This window comes from Podarcis tiliguerta, assembly GCF_965153285.1.
Source record: "Podarcis tiliguerta genome assembly, chromosome: 3".
Lineage (NCBI taxonomy): Eukaryota > Metazoa > Chordata > Lepidosauria > Squamata > Lacertidae > Podarcis > Podarcis tiliguerta.
The window spans coordinates 30,311,643-30,336,435 of record NC_139536.1 but is presented as its reverse complement, the minus strand read 5'-3'; the positions used below and the strand labels follow the sequence as shown (position 1 = coordinate 30,336,435).

Genomic DNA, 24,793 nt, shown 5'->3' with positions numbered 1-24,793 from the left:
CCGAATGATCGACCAGGAGGAGGGAACATGCCAGTTGAGCATGTGTCTCTGCCAGGGTCCTACTCGAGTGTAGGCTGAACTCCTGACAGGTTATACGTAGTGCTGCCTCTGAAGATGAAGTTGGAAACTTCAGCTGGTGCAGAATTCAGTGGCCAGGTTGTTTACCAGGGCAAGACTGTTTGAGCATATTACATTGACCCTGTCCTGACTGCACTGGCTGCTGCTTTGTTTCTGGGCCCAATTCAAAGTGCTCGTTTTGAGATCTAAAATGGCTCATGACCTCAATACCTCATACACTGCCTTTCCCCATATGAACTGACCCAGATTCTGAGATCATAATCTGAGGACCCTCTTCATATGCTTCCATGAGACGTCTGGAGGGTGGCAACACAAGAATGGACATTTTCTGTGGTGGCTCTCCATTTGTGGAATGCTCTTCCCAGTGAGGCTCTTCTAGTGCCTTCATGGCATATCTTTAGGTGACAAGAGAAAAGGTTTCTATATAACCAGGACTTTGGCTGATTCTATGGCCTTATAAATGTGTTTGGGGGGTGTTATTGGTTTGTTTTTGTTTTATTATGTATTTTGTTTTCTCATTCTGTATTTTTATGTTGTGAATCGTCCTGTGATCTACAAATGAAGAGTGGTATACAAATATAATAAATAATTATAATAAAAAATCATTGCATCAAAGGTAGTTGTGGGAAATCCAAAAGTATCTTAAGATTCTGTCTGCTCCTCATCAAAATGGATCTAGGCCAGATTCACTATGATTTGTGGATCCCAGGTCGATCTAACACTTACTTAGGCTATGGTCTTATTCAGGAGCTTTGAATTCATTGAGACTTAATTAAAAGTAAATAGGATTGTGCTGTTCAAAGTGTTTCTTCTTTTTGGTTTCACTATTGCCAAACGAGATTATGGGGTTCTGTGCTTTCATCTATGTTTATTAATTTTCTTCAACAGTTTTTGGGATAATCAATGATGAGCTGAAGTCTGAAGATTTAGCTGCTCTAGAGGATGAACATTTGGCGAAGAAAGCAAGACACAAAGGGGAGGAAGAGTAAGTTGAAATTACTTAATTCCAAGAGTTAATAACTTTTTATAAAGCCATGGAAATTAATTGGTCCAGTCAGATGTATCACTGCATGATCTCGGAACCATAGTCGGACAATTCTCTCCTGCAGAGCAGATACTAACCCCTCTTTCTGTTTCCGAGCAAACTATGGGTAGTATTACAAATCATGTAAGAAACAGAATAGGGACGCAGGTGGCGCTGTGGGTTAAACCACAGAGCCTAGGACTTGCCGATCAGAAGGTTGGCGGTTCGAATCCCCGCGACGGGGTGAGCTCCCGTTGCTCGGTCCCAGCTCCTGCCAACCTAGCAGTTTGAAAGCACCTCAAAGTGCAAGTAGATAAATAGGTACCGCTCCGGCGGGAAGGTAAACAGTGTTTACGTGCACTGCTCTGGTTCGCCAGAAGCGGCTTAGTCATGCTGGTCACATGACCCGGAAGCTGTACGCTGGCTCCCTCGGCCAATAAAGCGAGATGAGCATCACAACCCCAGAGCCAGTCACGACGGGACCTAATGGTCAGGGGTCCCTTTACCCTTTATCTTAGGAAACAGAATGCTGGACTAGATAGACCTTTGCTTTGATCTAGCAGGGCTCCTATGTCAGGGATGATGGCAGTTGCCATCCAACAGCATGTGAAAGGCCACAGGGTCTCTGTCTTAAAGAATAATGTCAAACTTATTGTTGTTAAAACATCCTTTCTTTCTCCTAAGTGATTCAGAAAGCTGCATGGATACTTCGGACACTGACACAGGACTCCCAGTAAGTGTGTCCGTGTTGGACTGTTTTCTGATGAAGTGTATCTGTTACTATGTGTTCTAAGAATAGTTTATAGTTCTGTATGCAGTGGATATACCGTATTTTTCGCTCCATTGGACGCACCGGACCATAGGACGCACCAGACCATAGGAGGGGGAGAACAGGGGAAATTTTTTTTTCTTGTTTTCTCCCTCTAAAACAAGGTGGGTTCAAGGTACATTCACCAGAGCTTGTGGGGCTGGTGGTGGGGGGAATCGCTGCTTTCCCCCACCGGCAGCCTCAAAGATCCCTGAAGCCTTTGGAGCGCAGCGCCCCGCTGCCCTGCAGAGGCTTTGCGCACAGCCATCCCCAAGCTAGATCAGCGAGACGGAGCCCTCCGTCTCGCTGTTCTGGCTTGGGAACAGCCTTGCTAGCCTCTGTAGGACAGCGGGGTGAAGACACCCCACTGCCCTGGAGAGGCTGTGCGCGCAGCCGTCCCCAAGGTAGAACAGCGAGACGGAGCCCTCCGTCTCGCTGTTCTGGCTTGGGAACAGCCTTGCTAGCCTCTGCAGGACAGCGGGGTGAAGGCACCCCGCTGCCCTGGAGAGGCTTTGCGCGCAGCCATCCCCAAGCTAGAACAGCGAGACGGAGCGCTCCATCTCGCTATTTTGGCTTGGGAACAGCCTTGCTAGCCTCTGTAGGACAGCGGGGTGAAGGCACCCCACTGCCCTGGAGAGGATTTGCGCGCAGCCATCCCCAAGCTAGAGCAGTGAGACGGAGCGCTCCGCAGTGCTCCGTCTTCCTCTTCTGGCTTTGGGCTTAGTGGCGCAGCCTGCATTCGCTCTATAGGACACACACACATTTCCCCTTAATTTTTGGAAGGGAAAATGTGCGTCCTATAGAAAGAAAAATACGGTAGATGAAAAGCCTTCAATCAGTAGTGGTCAGCCTTTTCTTCAAACCCACGTGAGATTCAGCCATGCATCTGAAGAAGTGTGTGTGCACACGAAAGCTTATACCAAGAACAAACTTAGTTGGTCTCCAAGTTGCTACTGGACAATTTCGTATATATATTTCAACTACGTGAGTTGGACAGCGCCACTCCTGGTACAGTGCATGATCATACATACGTAGCTCCTGCCATCTAGTGGCTTGGGCTGGTTTGCCTCTTATCTATTGAAGCAGGATACCTGGTTTTGCCATAATCCAAACAATAACGCTCCTGTCAAGGTGTGCCACATACTGCTGCTTGTGTGACTTCTGACACTCACATTGCAAATTGATGTTGGAAAAGGTGTGCGAAAGCAACCCTTAAAGAGAAAGGCATCGCAGAGAACCAGAAAAATAATAATCCAGAACATTAGAGATATATGAATTAAAGAAGCATTATAATGGACTTCCTGAGTGATAAAACTAGGGTGGGAGGTCTGGGAGGGCGATTGCAGGAAATATCCAACAGAAATACTGGATACTTTTTACAGCTAGAAATTTTCTGAAGTGCAGGTGTCAGATATTTTGAATGATTACTTTATATATAATTGGCAGATAGAGAAGCGGACCTTCTTTTTCTATTTCTTATTATTTTTATTATTTTCTTCTTGCCTTTCTTTTTCTTCTTTCTAGTCTTCCTTTTTCTCCTTATTCTTTTTCTTCGATTTTTTCTTTGTTAAGATATTTAATGTTTTAGTTGGGGGGAGATATTTGATAATGTTCTGTGTTTTCCTTTATGTTCTAATAAAATTTATTTTTAAAAAAGGTGGGTGAAAGTCAGCTACATATGTGCTTGTCCCAAGTCTGCCTTCACCTGGGCAGAAATAAGAAGTGCATGTGTGACTAAAATGCATAAGTGTTATTTGTTAAGTCAGTTACTTGCTGAGGAACTCTTGCCTACCTGTATAAGCAAGAAGGCAAGGGGTTGGTTACAGATCTGGTATATTTATAATGTACCATTCAGTATTTTATGCATAATGTATTCTGTAGGAATACACTAGGAAAAATAACTATGGTTTTAAAAAAATCATAACCTTCCATTGATTCTTTTATAAATATATATTATATTTTTCAGCCCTCAAATCACATGAACTCCTCCTTGTTGACCTTATACCGGAAAGGAAATCCAGATTCTCTTCCAGCATCTCCCAAGAGTTCACAGACAATGTCCAGCACTCCTTCACAGAAGCCTGGATCGAATAGGCTTCCCACTCAAGCTCCATCTGATACCAGGATCTCAGAAGGTGGCTGGTTTATTGATAAAACCCCAGACAGGAAAGAGGAAAACTTCTTTATCGACCTTTGTGCAGAAGAAAGCGATGGTTCTAAACAGATGGTTGAGGTAATATCTTGACATTAGTGAGAATTTCTTCCATCTTTCCTGTCCCATCACAAAAACTTAGGGTAAATAACAATAAAGCATACATCTAAAACGTACTATAAAAATAGTTTTAGGAAGCTATGTTATTGCAGAAACTAAAACTCCTAAACTAGTATCACCTTCACCAGCTGAAGGCAGTTCTAATGTTGTGTTGTTTTTAGCCCATTTCAGATGTTTTCAAAAACACATGGGAATGAAAAATTATTTTACAGTTCAGTGCTCTTGGAGTTCAGTGAACATGCTGAGTCATTGGTTTATTTTTAAAAGAATATTCTGTATTTCTGCATACCGCAAGATTCATCTGAGCGCGGGGATTTTTCCCACTTGTTTCTCAGTGGCCTGGTTTTGGTTCCATTTGTGTTCTCCTGAGTTTGCAGTGAGAGGGAATATCCTCACCCAAACTGAGACCATTTACACATCTTGTTGCATTGTATGATGATGATGCATAGCTTTGAGTAACAAGTTCCATGTTATGTTTTGTCATAGTGTTGGCACAAACCCTGTTCTTTGTTTTCAGCCTTGCCTTAGTATATGGCTGGCTGCACATCTAGAAAACATCATTGTTTAACTTTTGACACACGTTCAGACTTTCTTGGCCTTAATCCCTCTGTTGGCACATGTAAAATGCACCCCAAGGCTACTGGGGGGGGAACCATATAACCTTTTTTGTGCCTGTCTCCCACACCTCGCATGTTCCAGGTAGTCCTCAGCCTAGATGAGATGTGAATGGTCATGTGGTGTTTCAGGGTCCCTCTTCCTTAATCCAATGGAAAATCCGTGTTTTTACAGCTTTTTTGCTCAATTCTCATCCTGTTTGAATGACTGAGAGAATTAATCAAAAAAAAAAAAAAAAAAAAAAAAAACAACCATGCACATCAGGTTCTGGGGAGTCAACGGGCTTTTTGCAAAAAGTTGTTTAAGGTTGTTAGTTGCTCATTATCTACAGCTGCTTAGCCCAGAACCTGTTCTTCTCAAGTTGCTTGAGAAAGCAGCACATAACGTGTAAAACAATATCTTGTCTATTTTATGACAAATTACAGTGGTGCCCCGCAAGACAAATGCCTCGCAAGACAGAAAACCTGCTGGACGAAAGGGTTTTCCATTTTGGAGGTGCTTCGCAGGACGAATTTCTCTATGGGCTTGCTTCGCAAGACGAAAATGTCTTGCGATTCCTGGGGGGGTTTTTTCGCTCCCCACCCCCTTTTTCTAAGGCACTAAGCTGCTAATAGCCTTTTAGCAGCTAATCCGCTAATCCCTTAAGCCTTTAATAGCCGCTAATAGCCGCTAAACCGCTAATAGCGCTAATCCGCTAATGGGCTTGCTTCGCAAGACGAAAAAACCGCTAGACGAAGAGATTCACAGAACGGATTCTTTTCGTCTTGCGAGGCACCACTGTATAATGTTATTGGGGTCGATAGGACCACACAGGTTTCCAGACACCCTTATCTAGCTTGCATTGTTTAAACATTCACCCTTAAGAAAAGCCTTCCTTGTGATGCACTAAGACTGTGTTTGTCTAATCACATCATTTTGTGTACAACTTTCTAATCTAGTCACTGACACCCCAACTGTTTACAGACAATCAGTATCCTCACTTTGGCAGGTGGCCAGACTTAAGGGCAGCTCTCAGGGTCTTTCAGTGGCTCACCTCACGAGTTACTAGGACTCACAAGTTCCTTGAGCTTTGAGCCATAGGTGCAAGACAAGTACGCTTAAATGACTGTGTCTTGGCTTTCCCCCCTGCAAGGATAAGCTTATACACTCTTAACATACCAGCCAAACCCACAAGGTATGGCATAACAGTTTGGCTGTGCTGCGATTCCAAAGAAGAGAGAGAAAGGGATAGAAAGAGAGAGAAAGGGAAGGAAGCTTCCCAACATCTAAGCCAAACAGAGAGCTGGTAAGTTAGTCATCACTTTGCCACCCACCGGGAAATAGCTAATAAAAGATTGACTGCAGTTGGCATGTTATAAAACAAACCAGAAATGCCTTGCTCACAAATCCAGAACGACCGGAGGCAGTTTTTATAGTTTTTAAGAATGTTTGGCACTTGAAATGAAGTAGATCAAGCAGATCAAGAGAAAGGGAAGGTTTGTGAAACCTGCAAGCAGGATTTGAGCCCAAGAGCACCCCCCCCCTCCTGTAGTTCAGCAACTGGTCTTCAGAAGCATTACTGCTTCCAATTGTGGAGGCAGAACATCGCCATCCTGGCCAATAGCCTTTCATAGCCCTCTTCTCCCTGAATTTGTTTGATCCTCTTTTGAAGCCATCTAGGTTGGTGGTGGTCGCTGCCTTCCATGGGAGCGGGCATCACAGTTTCACCATGCACTGCAGGAAGAAGTGCTTTTACTTCTCCTGAATTTTCCAACTTTCATTTTCCCTGGATGTCTGGGCGTTTCTTGTGTTATGAGGGAGGGTGAGAAAAATATATATCTCCGTTCACTTTCTCCATACCATGCATAATTGTATCAACTTCTATCATGTCTCCACTTACTCACCTTGTCTCTAAACTTAAAAGTCCCAAATGCAGCATCCTTTCTTCATGGGGGAGTGGCTGCATCCCTTTCATCATTTGGGTTGCCCTTTTCTGAACCTTTACCAACTCTACAATAACCTTTTGGAGGCGAGACAGTCACAGGAACATTATGCTTAAGTAAAAGTATTTTCTGCCCTCATTGTGCAGTTGTGTAATGTGGTTGTACGTAGGCTATTTGTGTTATGTAGCATGTGCTGAGATGTGTTGTTACCAGCAATCCACAACTCTTCATATTGCACTTCATATTGTGCAGCTATTGGTGCAGTCCAAACCGTGTCTTATCGGAAGTAAGTCGTACTGAATTCAATTGGGCTTTCTTCCCAGGGGTTAAGATTGCAGCCTATTAAATGTATCTTGATGGTACTATATTATTAAAAACGGGGGAATTAGTCAGACCCAAACTACTGCTTGTGTCGTTTTTTGTCTCTGTCGGGGTAACCCACATGACTTGTGTGCAGCTATATTTTTTGCTAGAAAAGGGAAAGTCTAAATGAATATGTTTTTTAAAGCTTGCAAATGATGTCATACTTAATAACTTCCACTGGGTATTTTATTGGCATTTCCTTCTTGGGGTACATTTGGCTCCAGTACCAGTTCGTTTTTCTATTGATTGAGTTTAAAGGCTTTTAAAACAATTTTTACTGCTTTTGGTGTGGCTTACTGGATAAAGAATGTCAGCAGACTAAATAGAAAAATCTTATTTGTACTCTAGGATTCAAAAGACATTTCCTTTCTGGAGAAACCCAAGAGAAAGAGAAGTAAAAGGAGGAACGAATCTCAGGAAGTAGATGAAGAAATAGAATCTGCTTTGAGAAAACAGAAGAGTAAGAGACATTGCACTAAAGAATATTTAAACAAAGAAACAAGAAAGCCACTGCTTATTCCTCTGGCTCTTTTGTAAATGAAATACCTTGAAATGAAATATCTTTTTTTAATTCACACCCCCCCAAGTGCTTTCCTTGTAGTTGATAAGAATATCTTGCACATTGTGTTCTTTCTGTCCTAGTAATATCTCCACCTTTCCTTACAGTTAAACAGAAAGGGTTCGAGCTGAGAACTTCTTCTGTGAAGTTTGAGGATATAGGAGGCAATGATGACACTCTGAAGGTTAGAGTTAACTAAACTCTCTGGGCGGGATTCAACTAATGAGTCCCATAAGTGGAAGCCCTGCACAAAGACAGTGCTCTCCCTCAACCCTGCACTTCGCGAAAATGGCTTTGAGTGGCTCAGGAGAAACCCACAGGGTAGGAGGAGGGGCTGTTGTGACTGGCAAGTTGAAAAGCTTGCCATAACAGAACAGTCACCTTAGCTCAGCATTGAATTCCTCCCTCTGACCAGATAAAAGTTGTCAAGAAAATCACTTATACAGTGAAAGAGATGATCATCTACATAATGCTGAGGGTTGTTTCATGCAGCATTATTTAGGTGTAATGCTATTTTTAAAAGCTGTAATCCACAAATCCTGAATCAGTGCTTTGCCTCACAGTAAAAGAAATTAAAACTCTATTCTGAGCTAACCTCAGTTTAGCTGTAAAAAAACTAAATTCTACAGACTTGCTTTATTGCATGAGTTTGCTTTTGCTAGCAGTAGGAGGGTAAACTGAAGCACTAGCCTTAAATACCTTAGGAATGCTATAATTGCGCCAGGCATTGTTCACAGACTTTCAAGCATATCTTCAACCTTCAGGGTTCAAAACTTCCGTGTCTTAATATGAAAGGTGCGCTCTGACCCAAGTGCTATCTCTGTGCTTGTGATAAAGACACATAGTGCTGTTAATAACATTTGCAAAGATGAGATAATGCAGAATTTACTTATTTGCATTGGTCGGAATCCATTTCCTGGTTGGGTGTGATCTCATATGGTGACAGGGCAGGAGAACACAGATTTCTGGGAGGATGTGGAAACTGTTAACTGTTACAAAAAGTAAGATAGGACAATTTTTTCCCATTTTCACTGTAGGAAGTGTGCAAGATGCTGATACATATCTGTCATCCTGAAGTATACAACTATTTAGGAGCTGTTCCACCTCGAGGATTTCTCTTGCATGGACCACCAGGGTGTGGGAAGACGTTATTAGCTCAGGCAATCGCTGGGGTGAGACTATTGGTGTATACTTTTTCTTTCTCTGCCTTCAAACCTCAGGTGTATTTGTATTTTTAATGCAGGCAGAGATGGTTTTAGGCATGTCTAATATGTATGTGACTGCGGGCATGCACGTCGCACCAAACCTGGAAGTGACCCCAAAAATCACAAAAATGTCACAAAAGGGGCAGGGGCAGAATGGGGTGCTTGCAGGTATTTTCAGTGGTGTTTCAAATATGCGTGGTTTCACTTAAACACGTGGTGCTTTGGAACATAGCCTCCACATAAATGGGAAGTTCCTGTATACGAGTACTTCTGCTAGTTCTTGCATTCAAGATGTTATAGAATACATTGCAGAGTAATAGCTGGTGAAGCTCAAAACCTGCATGAAAAAAACAAACCTCCGTACAGCATTTCTGTAGCTTCTTGAATGACAGTGCTAGTGGAAGCACTGCGAAAAACACTTTAAAATGTTGAAGCTGCATGGGCCTCTTCCTGTTTTGTATGTCATGGTGCCCAGTACTTTTTTGAATAGAGGGGAAAGAATTTTGATACACAAGTTCTCTCTTCTCTTCCTGCAGGCCAGGCCTCCCAGGAGGTCATTGGGCTGCAGTCTAGGGTCTCCTCAATGGTTGCCTTTCCTTGTCTTTTAAATGGTACTGTACAAGGGAGTAGTACACCCTGGATAACTGCAAAATCTCATGACACTGTTATCTGTTAAAGTCTTTTTGTTCAAGGTGTGATATTACTCTCCCTTCCACCGTTCAGTCCTCCACGGTAGAGGCCTCTGTAAAATGCCTGAGCCTTGGTAAGTGTCTTTCCTACAATAATCTTGTTTTGTGTTCATTTGTATTTTATTTTTCTAGGAGCTTGAACTGCCAATACTCAAAGTAGCTGCTACTGAGATTGTGTCGGGAGTGTCTGGTGAATCGGAACAGAAGCTAAGGGAACTGTTTGAGCAAGCTGTGGTAAGACCAGCAGGAAAGAGTCTTAAAGCCTTTTATTAATTCACTTGACTCTGAATCATTTCTACACACAAATTTAAAAGTGGAGAAAGGTGCATCCTCATTTAACATCCTGGCAGGAAGGCAAATTTCCAAGTATCAGAATACTAACTGTGGGTTGGCTGTAAAATTGTCCCACTTATTTTTGTAAAAAAATAAATAAATAGCTGAAACCCAACCTCTTTACAGCTTCTATTAAAAATCTCCACTCAATAGAATCAAAACCTTTTTCTGCATTAAAATTAAAACCCAAATATTGCCTTTGCTGCCAAGTGTAGTTTTTCTAACATTCATTCCATGATGGTTGTCCTCCAGCTATAAATTTTGTTCAGTATGGTCTCTAAGAAACTTATTTGCTAAATAATATTGCTGCCAAAATCAAATGATCTGCATTCAGCAGGTATGTAGATCTTTATGATTCTAGTTTCTCCAGGTTCTTTTCTACTTTGAATTAGGATGTGTCTGTTTCTTTATATAGTCTGTTATGCAAAAGGTTTTAGAGGAAGTTGTTTTAATGTGTGTCATATTCTAGCTCTGACAGTACAATAACTTCTTTTGAAACTATTCAGACAATACACAGTGCTTATGAGTTTCAAGGTCACTTTCTCTTTAGTTTAATGCTGGACATTTTGTATTGTCCAAACATAGTGGTGTGTTTTGGTAATTGGAATCAACTTCCTTTTATTGACTCGATCCACAGTCAAGCAACTCTAAAAGTGGTGCATATGCTAGTTCAGCATTGCACCATCGTGTTCCTTATTAAAACCTGTATTTTCCTGCAAAGGAGAAAAGCTATTTTGGTTTTGAATAGTAGTTTTTTCTCCATACAGTAGTAGTAGAAATAAAATGATGGCTTATGAATAGACACAGAAAAGGGTGCAGTCCAAATCCATTAACTCAGTGGGGGTTTTTTGGGGGGGAGGGATATTGGATTTGACCAATACTGCATCTTTCATTTTTGTATTAGTGCTGCTGTTAGTCCATGCAAAAGGGGGGAAACTGTTTATTGAATGGATTTGGTAAAAATTAAAATAAGGAAGCACGTGCAATTATTAATTGTGGCTCAATGTGTTGGGGAAGCAGAAGGTGCAAGGGGACATTATTTTGATAACTCTCATTCATTCTGTCACACCCCGACTCCCTTTTCATGTGTGTATGTCCCGTTCAATTTTATTACGCTTATACCTTTGGTTAGATACCCTATGCAGACCTCTTTCCAGCACAGAGCACTTGCCAATATATATCCGATTGGGTGAAAAGTTTTGTTTTAACTTTTAACAGTTGGTACCTTGCTGTTCTTTCAACAAGTATTTATTTGAAATTATAAAACAAAAAAATCATAATATGCTAAGAGTTACTTAATCATTTTCTGTGTTTGTGCTGATTTCTTTTTTTATCATTATTATTTCTAGGCCAATGCTCCATGCATCCTCTTCATAGATGAAATTGATGCTATCACACCCAAGAGAGAAGTTGCCTCAAAGGACATGGAGCGGAGAATTGTAGCGCAGCTTCTGACTTGCATGGATGGTCAGGGCCTTTTTATTCTAGTAAAAGTGCTCTATCAAACCTGCTTTTTAAATTGGATCTTGCTCTTTAGGTGAAATTTCAGCTGAATATCATGTCAGCTGCAGATTTCCAAGTACCAAATCAGCAAATTACAGAGGGGTAATTTGTCATAATCTTTACCGAAAGCACAAAAAAGTGGGGTGTGTATCTTGTGGCACCTTAAAGACTAATTGATCTGTCATGGCAGAAGCTTTCAAAGGCCAGAACTCGCTTTGTCAGATGCATTAGATCCATTTCAGATCACAACCGTGTTTATACATGCTAATAGGCCCAGTGTTGAAACTCTAATCTTCCACATGTTGAAGGACTCTAAATTCAATCAGCCACAACCAGCATGATCAGACATGCTGGGAGCTGAAGTTTACCAACATCTGTATACCTGGTATAGATAGAAAAATGTTCCAGGAGACCACAATGTCAAGCAATGTAAAAGGCAACAGTTGGGTGTGTCACAGTATTCTAAACCACAGAGCCTAGGGCTTGCCGATCGGAAGGTCGGTGGTTCGAATCCCCGCAACGGGGTGAGCTCCTGTTGTTCAGTCCCTGCTCCTGCCAACCTAGCAGTTCGAAAGCACATCAAAGTGCAAGTAGATAAATAGGTACTGCTCCAGCGGGAAGGTAAACGGTGTTTCCGTGCGCTGCTCTGGTTCGCCAGAAGCAGCTTAGTCATGCCGGCCACATGACTCAGAAGCTGTACGCCGACTCCCTTGGCCAGTAAAGCGAGATGGGCACCGCAACCCCAGAGTCGTTCGCAACTGGACCTAAACAGGGGTCCCTTTACCTTTACCTCTAACACCAAAGCATACTTTCCTTTGCCAGTTCCCTGTGAGTTTATTGTTTTTCCTTCATCTTTCAGACTTGAATAATCTGGCTACTGCTGCTCAGGTCCTAGTAATTGGAGCAACCAACAGACCAGACTCGCTGGACCCAGCCCTGCGACGTGCAGGAAGATTTGATCGAGAGATTTGTTTGGGGATTCCGGGTGAAGCAGCCAGAGAGAAGTGTGTGAGCTTTGCTTTTAAAGTTGTTTTCTTAAAACAAAATAATAATAAATGTTCAGTTTATGGCTTGCTAGCTCGTGAATCCAAAAGTTTTTCTTAAACTTTTAACTAAAAAAAAGCAAATATAGCTGCTGCTTCTGTTGTAGTACAGGAAAAAGTCTGCGTCAGATTTTTCCCTGTAGCATAGATGTCCCAATCAAGGCCTTCCCTGGTAACCCCAATTCAGACATTTGGCCAATAAAACAGTAATAGGGAAAGAGTAGCATGACTTGTTTAGGATTTTTTGAGGAGTTGATGCCTTCTTGCTATGTTTTCTCATAGATTTGTTTATTTTCTATTCAGATGCTTTGGTTTTGGTTCACCTATTACAGGAGTAAGCAGATTAAGGGCTTGTGGGATCTGCTTTGCTTTTTATTAGGACCTCGAGACTCACCCTGGTGCAAAAGACAATAGAATTGAAAAACTCTGAGCCCAGGAAACTTGCTTTGAGTAGCAGACTAAAAATCTATTCAGCAGTCTAATTTGGGACACTGGAGTGGGAGGGAGAACAATAATTCTGTTACTGGTATTGTTTAAAGTTTAAGCAATGAAAAAATGGAGCATTCCTGTGGATCTTCTGCAAATCATGCAGAAATCCACCAAAGTTTAATAAATTATAAATATCTCTGCCCCTTTCATAAGCTCTGGGGACAAATAATTAAATAACTTGCTGTCAGATGCTGTGTGGTGGTTGCTCGTGAGTCAGGAGGCAGGACTCCGACCTGTCTTTTACAGGTTTTATTGTGCAAACTATTTACAGTGCAGATACACAAGTTTCATGTCCGTGTTAGTCACTTGCAGAATCCGGGAGTGGCCTCTTCCGGCTTTCCCCCCAACGTAAGAACTTAGATACCCCAAATCTCCGCCTCCCCTCTTTGCGTTTCACCCCTCTGCACAAGCTGAGCGATGGAAGTGGCATGCGCTCCTCCTGGCCAGCCTGGCTAGGTGAGGCGCTGGGGCTCTTAGCAGTATCTTCAAGCCTTTTCCCACCTTGGCTGGCCCCTTCCCTCTCTTCTCCATTGGAGGTGTGGCTTTTCCCCTCGCTGGAAGAGGAACTGCTCCTCAGAAGCTTTCTGTATCCCAGACGCCCCCTGCCTCCCTCGCCTGTTCCGAAGGCAGTCCCCTGACACTTATGATCATCTTTCTTTCTTTGGTAAAGACTAAAACTGTCGTAACTTTTCTTCCCTTTGCCAGAATTCTGAAGACATTGTGTCGAAAACTTAGACTGCAGGAATCTTTTGACTTTGGTCATTTGGCTCATTTGACCCCTGGCTACGTCGGTGCTGATCTCATGGCACTGTGCCGTGAAGCCGCAATGTGTACTGTGAATAGAGTTCTCGTTAAGCTGGAGATGGAGCAGCACAAAGTCCTGAGAAGTAACGAAAGGTCCTCTGGAGAAGACATGGAAAAGGATACTGAAGAGCTTGTAAGAAAGGATATCAAAGAGCCAGATGTTCCCACTATGGTATGTATTTTCTTTGTATCCTTTCCCTGTATCCTACTATAACTCTTCCATAACTTTTAATATTTCCCACTTAGTATATGCAAGTATTTCTTTCATTGGGGCAAACTTTGCAAAAGCCTCACAATGGTCTATTAGGATATGCATGTGGTCCTCCATATATTGCTGAACTACAATTCCCATCAGCCCTAGCCATCATGGCCAAAGGTTAACCTTGCTGGGACTTGTAGTCCAACAATGTTTGGTGGGCCAAAGGTTTCACAGCCCTGAACTATAACATCACAAAGTAGCAAGCAAACTTTTGAGTTCCCCAGAACTCATTTTTGGACTGGATGTTCAGTAAAATGATGAGGGAGAACCAGATATACTTCGCTGAATTCGTTGGAACAAGCGTGGGATTAAAATGTAGTAATTATAATAGTTTTTTTAAAAATCCTTTAACCCTCTCCTTGTAGTGTACAATTTTCAGAGCTGGAGGGATCAGTTGATGATGAATAAACTTTTATTTACTTGTTTACTTCTTTTATTTACTTATTTAGGAAGAATTTATGAGCCACTTGATTTTTTTAAAAACCTAAGCAGTAATAATAATCAATAATATAAAAATAAAATTACATACATTTATTTTTAGAAGAATAAAGATGTGTTAAATTGAAGGGCAAGAATTAATAAATGGCAAAACCTAAAAGTACAAAGAGCAGTGCAAACATGTTCAATTAAAGAGATTTTTTTCCTTTTTTAGAAAAGAGCCTTGGCTTCTAAGGGTCATGCATAAGCAAAAAAACAAAAACAGAACCATAAACTTTTATTGCGCTAGCCAAAGGCCATGGCATCTTCCAAAGAAGGGGGGAAAAACAGCAGTAGCTACACATGCAGTAAAACCATGATCAAATCCACAAGAATTCCTTACTACGCAGAATAAAAAGTAATTCTCAAAAGAAATATGCAGATTAGATCTTGGCGTCTCCTTCATAAGCCAGTAAAACATGAATCTCTGGCATTCTCTTGGAATACATAAACACATTAATGGAATGCAAGACAGTGAATTGCCTACTAAAGTTAATTAGTTTGTGCTTGTCTTGAACTCAATTGTTCCTGCAATATTTCACATCGAAAGGATTCTGTAGTCTTTGGCCAGTTTCAAGCATGTTGTAATCAAACTCCTGCCTTCATTGTTATTTATCCATACATGATTAAACTTTAGGGGATTCTCCCTCTAACCTGTTCTTGTATTTCCTGCTACTCCTGATCTTTCTTCTCTAGGATGAATTGCAGAGGCTCCTCCAGTTGCTAAAGGAACCAGACCCCCTTGGGGAAGATCAGCTGCAAAAGCTATGCATTGAGTTGAATGATTTCATTGTTGCGCTCTCTTCGGTGCAACCCTCTGCCAAGAGAGAAGGCTTTGTTACAGTCCCCGATGTGACGTGGGCGGATGTGGGCGCCCTGGAGGATATTCGGGAGGAACTCACCATGGCAATACTGGTAGGGGCTGGACAAAGTCCTGTTAATGCACGCGAGGCTGAAATAGCTTCTGGAGGTTAAGCTGTGCGATTCTGCCAGGGCATTTTTGTGGGGTATTTTTTGCTTGAAAGAATATGAAAGGAAACGAGCTGCATTCTTGGCCTATCGAGTTTGCAGGAAGCAAGAAATTGTGTAGTGGTTTCACTTGGAAATGGAGGCTTATTGACTAAAGTGCGACATTATAATTAGTCAGCAGCTTCCTTTTCCAGTCAAGTCAGAATGTAGTTTGAGGAAACAGGAAGAGGAAGCAGTACATAGAAATGAGACATTGCAGTTCCAAGTAATTCTTTCTGTCGGACTAATGAGTCTTGGCCAGGCCTAGCTAATGGTCAGAGAGACAGGAGCCATAGTCCAGCAGCAGTTGGAAGGCCACAGGTTCCCCCATCACTTGTCTGTAGTATAGTCCTCTTGAGAAATGAACTGTTCCTTTTTTAAAAGGAGAAACAAGTGCTATAAAGAGTAACTGCAGTGTGCAGACAGCTGTTACCAGAGATTTGGATGGAGACACTCCCTGAGTTGGTAATGCATACAAACAAACAAGTCCTTTTTTAATTTAAGCTTGAGACGTGTAGGTGTAACACTGGCTCCCTATATCCTATGGTTTACAAATTGGGGGCCAGGCTCAGGAGTAATAATAATAATAATAACTCATTATTTATACCCTGCGCATCTGGCTGGGTTTCCCCAGCCACTCTGGGCGGCTTCCAAAAAAACACTAAAATACAATACCCTATTAAACATTAAAAGCTTCCCTAAACAGGGCTGCCTTCAGATGTCTTCTAAAAGTTTGGTAGTTATTTTTCTCTTTGACATCTGATGGGAGGGCGTTCCACAGGGCAGGTGCCACTACCGAGAAGGCCCTCTGCCTGGTTCCCTGTAACTTGGCTTCTCGCAGGGAGGGAACCGCCAGAAGGCCCTCGGTGCTGGACCTCAATGTCCGGGCAGAACAATGCAGGTGGAGACGCTCCTTCAGGTATAGTGGACCGAGGCTGTTTAGGGCTTTAAAGGTCAGCACCAACACTTTGAACTGTGCTTGGAAACGTACTGGGAGCCGGTGTAGGTCTTTCAAGACCGGTGTTATATGGTCCCGGCGGCCACTCCCAGTCACCAGTCTAGCTGCCGCATTCTGGATTAGTTGTAGTTTCCGGGTCACCTTCAAAGGTAGCCCCACATAGAGCACATTGCAGTAGTGCAAGTGAGAGATAACTAGAGCATGCACCACTCTGGCGAGACAGTCTGTGGGCAGGTAGGGTATCAGCCTGCGTACCAGATGGAGCTGATAAACAGCTGCCCTGGACACAGAATTTACCCTCGCCTCCATGGACAGCTGTGAGTCCAGAATGACTCCCAGGCTGTGCACCTGGTCCTTCAGGGGCACAGTTACCCCATTCAGGACCAGGGAGTGCCATGTTGACCCACACCAGAGAACCAGCAGCTGCTGGGAGCTTGCTTCTCTTCCTAATAAAAATCCCAGCAAAACTGGCAGCTTAATTTTCTTCTTTTGGAATAGCCTGGTTTCTGTGGTTTTTATAAGACCTTCCATATCCCCATTCAGGCTTCCTATCTATCTGAGTGTTTGTGTCTTGTGTTGTGCTTCCGTCAACTATTGGTATAGGCTGTCCTGCCTTAGAGAGGGCCTTTTGAGAGCTATATATTTTATGTAAGTTTTGAAACCCCTTTCATATTGAGTGGCCGCCTCCAAAGGCTCCCGTCGAGTTGGGAAGCAGGACCATTCCAGAAAGTTCTGTTTGGCTCTTCCTCTCTCGACTGTTTTCATCCCAGCTGATCATTTTCATAAGGACTGCTATTAAATTAGTGTCTGAGTTTATATCTTTGTCCTCTTCACTTTATAATCCTATTTAATCTTTTGTGCAATATATATTTTTTCTGCAGATTTTAAGCCTGTGGATAGGGACTGTCTTATGAATGCCACCCTGGAAGCCTTTTTCAGCTAAATAGCTGGGTAAAGAAGTTTTTAAAAAGCAGACAGAAAGGCCTAGATGGGGCTGGAGCAGAGTCTACTTCACCCAAGTTTCCTCAGCACTTGCTGCCACCTCCCCTTGTCCTTGACATGTTGAATGCTGAAGATAGACCTCTTTGAGACCCAAGAGAATTTTTTTTAGGACCCACCCTCTTGTGACTGTATTTCTTTAAAACTGCCTTTAATGTCGTCTTTTAAATTGTTACCTACCCTGGGACCTAATGGCAAAGGGATGTTGAGGATGATGGTGCTACTACTACTATTACAAATAATTAAGCTGATTAATTCCACCCACGCCTTGGCCAAATTTGCAAGCATTCTTTATAGATAATGTCGGAGCCCAGATGCCTCTCCCCTGCCCCCAGCCATGTAAATGAGGATACCAGAGTTTACGCTGTTGTTTGGGTTGAGCGCAAGGAGTCAACAACAGAGGACTTGAATCTGGGCTTCCTTGCTGCTCGGTATTCCACCATGCCATCTCTGGAGCAGCCGCATGTTTGTGGCCTGGTAGTTGGCTGCTTGTATGTGCAGGAGTAGTTATGCATGCTGTGTTGACTTACGCTGGTTTGATGGTGCTGGGGCCCAGCAGCAAAAGTGTGGGAGGTTGACTTTTCAAAGACTTTCTTCTAAGCAATATTCCTTTCCTTTGAAGACACAGCACAATCATTTGCAGGCCTCGGTCGATACTGCTTCTTATCAGTTGTCACTATGCTTGAGAAGACAGCAAGTGCTGTGAACACAAGTTATCTTTAAGCTCTTTTGGACAACTTTAGCAGGTCGTTTCTTTTTTCATGTAGGGCAGGAGTGGAGAATCTTTCTGGCCCAGCAGGCCAGATCTTTCTCTCCCACGCCCATGGGCTAGCTTTGACAGCTGGGCAGAACCATCTACCTGCCAATCATCTGAGGTCATTATGTGGGGGGAAATAGTGACCAAGCAGGATAGAACCCCTGGACAATCAGCTAATGAGCTGCGGGGGGATCGGGTCAATCATACTTTCTGCCATATCGAAACTGCCCATCAGCTGCCCATTGAGGTGATATCACCTTATTGTCAGGTGGGCGTGGCTTCAGAAAATTGGAACTCTGGTGGACCAGGATTGGTCCGAGGTTCCCCAGCCCTGATGTCCTGTTGAGACTTTTCAGAATCTTTCATCTGTACCAAAGGTGTGTCTCCCTCGGGAGGTTGTGGACTCTCCTTCCTTGGAGGGTTTTAAGCAGAGGTTGGATGGCCGTCTGTCATGGTTGCTTCACCTGAGATTCCTGCATTGCAGGGGGTTGGACTAGATGACCCTTGCGGTCCCTTCCAATTCTATGATTCTATAAATAGCTGACACTTCCATTTTCACCTACCAGCAACTCTTCTTACAGGCACCCGTGCGGAATCCTGAGCAATTCAGAGCCCTTGGCCTCTCGGCTCCAGCTGGTGTGCTGCTTGCTGGCCCTCCTGGTTGCGGCAAAACGCTACTTGCTAAGGTAACGTTGATATAATCATAGTAACAGCTTGTACTAAGGGATATGGAATCACATTAAATGGGTGTCTCACATCTGGAGCTCCACTGTGTCTCTTGCGTCTGAACCAGCTTGGGCCTCTTGAGTATGCTTTGGACTTATGGGTCTCTCCTGAAGATCATTTTGCACTTGTTTCTGTGCTGCAGGTGTAAAGCAACCAGGCATCGCTACGAAGTAGTTGTGTGAAGTACTCCTACAAGATGCACTGGTGGCCACTAATTTGTGTGACTTGGAAAGGGTATTGCCAGGCTTCAGGGACTTGGCGTCCTCCTACCCTTTGGCAGTAGATAAGCAGAACAAAGCGAGAGGAGTGTCCTACCAGTTAGACATTTTAATGATCATAGCAAGAGAACAAAGAATCCATCTCTAGGAATGAAGGTGTTCACCCAGTTAAGGATTCCACCCACTTCCCCCCTTGTCACTTCTGTGTCTTGCAACCTGATCTCGCAGCCACTGTGCTTTCTGTGCTGCCGCCTTATCTGCTCTCCTTGATCTTGGACTGAGCAGATGGATGCTTTCCAGCAAAAGGGAGTATGTTAACTCTCTCTCTCCCAGTTCTTCTTCTCCTAGCTGTTCACCACCCAGTTCTTCCCAACTTCGGTCTTCTGAACTATGTCCCTCTGCAAGCCACTATTCCAAATCTATACTGTCCTCCTTCTGGGAAGATTCAGGATCCTGAGCAGGGGGAGGCTCCCTCCATTCCTCCTCAGTGCAGCCCTCCTCAGCATGATCCCTGACATGTCTTGAGTAAATTCATGGAGGATAGGGGTCTCAGAGGATATTGGTCCTGATGGTTAGAAGGGAAACCCCCATTCTTCCTCATTCGCATACAGTGATGTGACCTGGTTTTCCCTAACCTGGTGTCCTCTAGATGTTTTGGACTGGAGCATAGCCAAGTAGCCAGGGATGGCACTTGGTTGTACCAGGTCACACCATTTTTAACCAGCTCGGTCTGCAGAGCTTTTGGTCATGTAAGTGGTTTGCTGCGCCTCTTTCTGAATTGTGTTACTCATTTTCTTGGTAGGGAGATGATAGTTCAGGGAAAGGACTCTGGCTCCATGACAAGAGTACCTGCTTTTATGGAGAAGATCCCAGGTTCAGTCCCTGACCTTCCCCTCCTATAGGGCTGGGGTAGATTCCTGGAAGCCACTGCCATCATTGTTAATAACACTGAGCTAGATGGACAAATGTTCTGATTCTGTATAAGGGAGCACCCTGTGTTCCTGCGTTATATTTTTGTGTGTTTTTAATGTTTGGTGTATTGTTAGATGCCAGAAGGGTCTTCAGGGGTGCAAAGTGAGGGCAAAATATGTTGATAAAATTAGTATATGCATCTCTTTATTTCCTTGCCTCTTCCCCAGGCTGTGGCAAATGAGTCTGGACTGAATTTCATATCCGTGAAAGGCCCTGAACTGTTGAATATGGTAAGTTCTGTTTGTTGTGCTCAGTTGTCACTGATTTGGGGTTTGCAGGGAACGTGAAATGTTTTGATGCTCAGCCCAAATTGACTTTACCAAATCCATACTATTAGAATGCGTTTTTACAGTGGTCTGTTAGAGCTGCTGGCCTGCAAGTGAAATGACAAATTGAATTTGGTAGTTTAATTCTAGCCTAATTCTATGCACCTCTAATGGTTTAGGGTGGGAGGATGCTTTCGGCATGCACTCTGGTTAGAGAGGGCTTGCTTGAAGCTCACAAAAGTCAAAATCTTAAGCGTCCTTCCCCAGCCTTCTGTTTCAGATGTTTTGAACTGCAACTTCCATCAGCTGCAGCTGGCATGGCTAAGATGACTGAAGCTGAGGGAAATTACAGCTCCAAATATCTAGAGGGCACCTGGTTGGAGAATACTGATATTGAGGGTAAAGCAATATCTGAACAGGCCTTTTTGACAAGCCTGTTCAAATGATTGGGCATATGATACTTATCTTAAAGATCTTACAGTGATTTCCCCTCCTTCCTCTGTCCTTTTCCAGTATGTGGGGGAAAGCGAACGTGCTGTACGTCAGGTTTTCCAGCGTGCAAGGAATTCGGCGCCTTGTGTCATATTCTTTGACGAAGTTGATGCTTTGTGTCCCCGGAGATCAGACCGTGAGGTGAGCCTAAAAATACTTCCACCAATAGCTTAGATCCACTGGAGGACTGGGGGAATATGTAAATAGGTGTCTTTTGTCAGATTTATTTGCTTTCACAATAATCCTATGAACTGGCTGTTATTCCTAGAAAAGAAATTAAGTAACCTGCTCAAAACGCCATAATTACTTTCTGGCACAGTCAAGGTCTCAGGCCACATCACCTAAACCTAAACCAACCTGCACACTGATTCATTTATCCCCTGCTTTAAAGTTGTTAAATTTTTAAATAGCAGCAACTTCCTTTATTTTCTCCTTGCCAAAGTAACATCCCAATGCAAATCCTATGGGAACCAAAGTTCTGGTCCAGTGGTCTCGCACAAGATGCAAAATATTCACCATAGTTAGTGACTGGAAGACCTAAAAGTGTGATCCTGACCTGAGGGCCTCAACCAGAGACGCTCTTGTTTATAAGACTTGCAGGTTCTCTGTCACATTGTGACTCTTTGCACCTGGAAGACAGCAAACCTCCAGGACATCCCTTTACCTCTACAAACTGCTGCCCTTGTGCCCCTCAGTCAGGAGTCATCTACCACCACCCCATCTCTTTTTCTCTGGGAAGTGGCAAGAATCATTCCATACATGGTACCTTCCACAGCCATCTCGGTGTATTCTGAGGTCTGCAACTGCTTAGCACATTCAATCTCAAAGCAGGCTAACTTTAACCCACTGGTTTTGAAGCTCTGTTGTGTAAACTAACCATAGTTACTGTAAACCAGATAAAAACAGCAATCTGCATTTAAGAGAAACAAAAAGGCTCATTTGTGAGGGGATGGGCTAGCAATTCATTAGTTTACCTGGACAAACAAGAGCTTAAACTAGTGCTTAGTATTTTTTACTCCATCTTTCACTTGAAACAGCTCCCAGAACGTGTTACAGGTACCAGTAATAATATTAACAAGGCTATGGAAATGCTGGATGACCCTAGAACGTGGATGGTGGACTGCATCCTTAGGACCTCCCCACTTCCAAGTTTGACAGAAGGGTGGGGCCACCCCTTTATGACACCGTGACTATCTCAGTTCCTCTCTGCTGGTCAGCAGTGTGAGTCAGCTAAGATGCGCTGTCAGCATCAATCAGTTTCTTTTTAACATCTTTTTGTCATCTTTTCAATTCACTGCATAGTCAGGTGCCAGTGTCCGTGTAGTGAACCAGTTGCTAACAGAGATGGATGGCCTGGAATCTCGTCGTCAGGTTTTCATTATGGCAGCCACCAACAGGCCAGGTAAGAATGGTTAAATAGTTGTAGCTCCACCTTAGGAGCCTTGTGTGGGTGTCTGTTCTGCCACATGTACACCTGTCTGGAATAAGCAGCTTAAGTAGGGCATATGTTAATTTGGTTTTGTTTTTATTTTGATTATACATAGATTATGATTTTTTATGTTGATCTTGTTCTGCGAGCTGCCCTGAGACCTCCGGGTATAGGGCAGTATATAAATTAAATAAATAAGAATAAATAATCATAATGTACCTGGTTTATACACACAAACACAGGGAAATTGTGTGTGTAAAGCAGCAGTTATTTTAGGGATTTGAGAAGCAACACACTGTGTGCATTTGAATTTTGGTGCCTCTGCTTAAGAAGCTGGGATCTGAGCTATGGTCAACAGCTTTGGAACAAAGCCAGCAGCTTAATATTGTGACTTGTTCCGAAATCATTAACCATAGTTTCCCAGCGTGGATGAAATGTGAAACCATAGTTAATGGAATGTTTCCTGGGTTGTTTGCTGGCTCACATAAAAAGACTGCATGTGCAGTCAGGAGGAAGGACTGGAGATTGCTTGACGTACCCATGGCCTCTCGGGTTGCTGGTCTACCTAATGAGCTCCCTGAGGTGGGGTGTCTCTAGGGAAGCTGTCCTAGGTTGTCGTCTCGAACCCAGATAATAGTCTGAGGGCAAGCTGATTTTATCTTTTCCCTCCTCTTCGATAGTCTGCACTGTTTCTTGCTGGTTCATTTGCTGAACAGAGGCAAGTTTTCTCAAAAGCCTGATGGTCTTTTCCAGTTGACCCTGCTTTGCCAGAGAGGTGCAGGTCGTCTTCTTATTCCACGAAGAACCATAAAAATGAAGTCAGCTCAAAGCAGAAATTCAGTGATCTGACTAAATATAAAGAAAGTAATTTCATAGCTTATGCAGGTTTAACCTGGCAGCAGTGGCAAGGGAGCAACTCAGTGGCCATACCTAGAGGCTGTCTGCTGTGATTAACTCATGTGACCCAGTCAAGAAACAAGGCTGTTCAAGGTCACAATATTCCCTAATATAAAATCTACCCTTTCCTCTTTTTGTTTGTGCAGAACAGCCATTCCTAAATGGAATTAAATCAATTAAATTTAAATTCCTAAATGGAATTAAATCAACGGGCATGAAAGGGGAAGGTGGGGGAGCAAACAAGTCCAAGGTTCACCATGAGTCCTATACCTAGGAGGGAATTGTTTCCTGTTACAACAGAACTGGGCCACTGTGTTTATGCCATATTTATCTTTACCAAGCTATGAGGGGACTCCTTTCAACATCTAGGAAGGCAGAAATGAGTGGTCAGCCATCTGTGTCCTGCTTTTGACTTCAAGATTCTGAGTTATCAGATGTCTGCTACTAATCTAGAGTCTTTTTTTTTTAAGAGTTAACTGTGCCAGCTACCTAAAATTAAACACACCAGTTGCTTCTGGGTAATCAACATAATATGTGCATAAACCCATAATTTCACAGTAAAGAAGAGCTATGTAGTTGTGGTAAATGATGGCATTCCTTCTTTCTGGAGAGAAGGCACTTTGAGAAATGTAGTTTTCTATTCTCAAAAGCTTCCTGTGGTCTGCCTTCTGGGTGTGTCTTCCTTGTGTGCTTCCAATTTTGAATCTAGAGTCTAAATAGGATTTTATCGTTTCTCCATCAGATATTCTAGATCCAGCTATTTTGCGCCCCGGAAGACTGGATAAAACACTCTACGTCGGTTTGCCACCACCTTTGGATCGCCTTGCCATTCTAAAGACTATTACTAAAGTAAGTGTGTGTGTGTGTGTGTGTGTGTGTGTGTTTAAAACGATGTCCTTGAAAGTTGCATGAAACAAAGTAATTTTCCCTAGAGCTTCACCGTACTCGGAATAGTTAAACCTAAACTGAATGCATAAGAATAGCATTGTTCAGCTGCTAAAAAAAGAAATAAATCTTTTAAGCTCCTTAGTCTAATTTCCATTATCTACTGCTCCTTAATCAATGATGCATAATCTGGTACAAGATTATGACATTCTTCATCTCATAACGTAAAGATGGGGAACCTATGACTCTCCAGATACTGATGAACCACAGTTCCCATTTATCCCTGACTATTGCCCTTGTTGGCTTAGACTGATAGGAGTTTGAATCCAACAACGTCTGGAGGATCACATAATTCAAGAGATGCATTACAAAAGCAGCACCATATCTCCCCCCCCCCCCCCGCCAATACATTTCATACCAGTTTGGAACAAATTTGGTTTCTAAACCTCCATTGATGCTTCTCAGCTGGTTGGATTCCCTCCTGCTGCCTCCTGTTCCTCATGGCTAACCAGCTCACATCTAATCAGGACACACTTGTAGCAAACCATATTTGGTATGCCACCTGGCGAAGGGACCAGTGCCCTCTTTGCTTTCCTTTTTTTTTAAAGGCGTGCTTATGCTAGGAGGTAGTACTGTGAGCCCAGGTAGGCAACCATCAAGGTAACTTTGGAAATGATATAGATAATAAAAAATTCTCTATCGTAAACTTTTGCAAAATAGAGCTTCTCTCCCTTTTTCCTTTT

The 24,793-nt window shown here is 43.0% G+C and overlaps 1 protein-coding gene across 2 annotated transcripts in view; it reads left to right on the top strand.

The window, feature by feature from the left end:
• The window catches only part of NVL (nuclear VCP like), an 88,440-nt gene that overhangs the window by 52,586 nt on the left and 11,061 nt on the right, over nt 1-24,793 (top strand). For both annotated transcript variants that reach the window (XM_083434434.1, XM_083434433.1), the window contains 16 exons: nt 967-1,063; nt 1,787-1,835; nt 3,877-4,143; nt 7,431-7,542; nt 7,749-7,825; nt 8,679-8,813; nt 9,668-9,769; nt 11,218-11,335; nt 12,231-12,375; nt 13,609-13,879; nt 15,140-15,358; nt 18,747-18,851; nt 20,249-20,311; nt 20,861-20,980; nt 22,142-22,241; nt 23,908-24,014. In XM_083434434.1, coding sequence (XP_083290560.1) covers nt 967-1,063; nt 1,787-1,835; nt 3,877-4,143; nt 7,431-7,542; nt 7,749-7,825; nt 8,679-8,813; nt 9,668-9,769; nt 11,218-11,335; nt 12,231-12,375; nt 13,609-13,879; nt 15,140-15,358; nt 18,747-18,851; nt 20,249-20,311; nt 20,861-20,980; nt 22,142-22,241; nt 23,908-24,014 — 2,087 coding nt within the window. The remainder of the gene's footprint in view (nt 1-966; nt 1,064-1,786; nt 1,836-3,876; nt 4,144-7,430; nt 7,543-7,748; nt 7,826-8,678; nt 8,814-9,667; nt 9,770-11,217; nt 11,336-12,230; nt 12,376-13,608; nt 13,880-15,139; nt 15,359-18,746; nt 18,852-20,248; nt 20,312-20,860; nt 20,981-22,141; nt 22,242-23,907; nt 24,015-24,793) is intronic.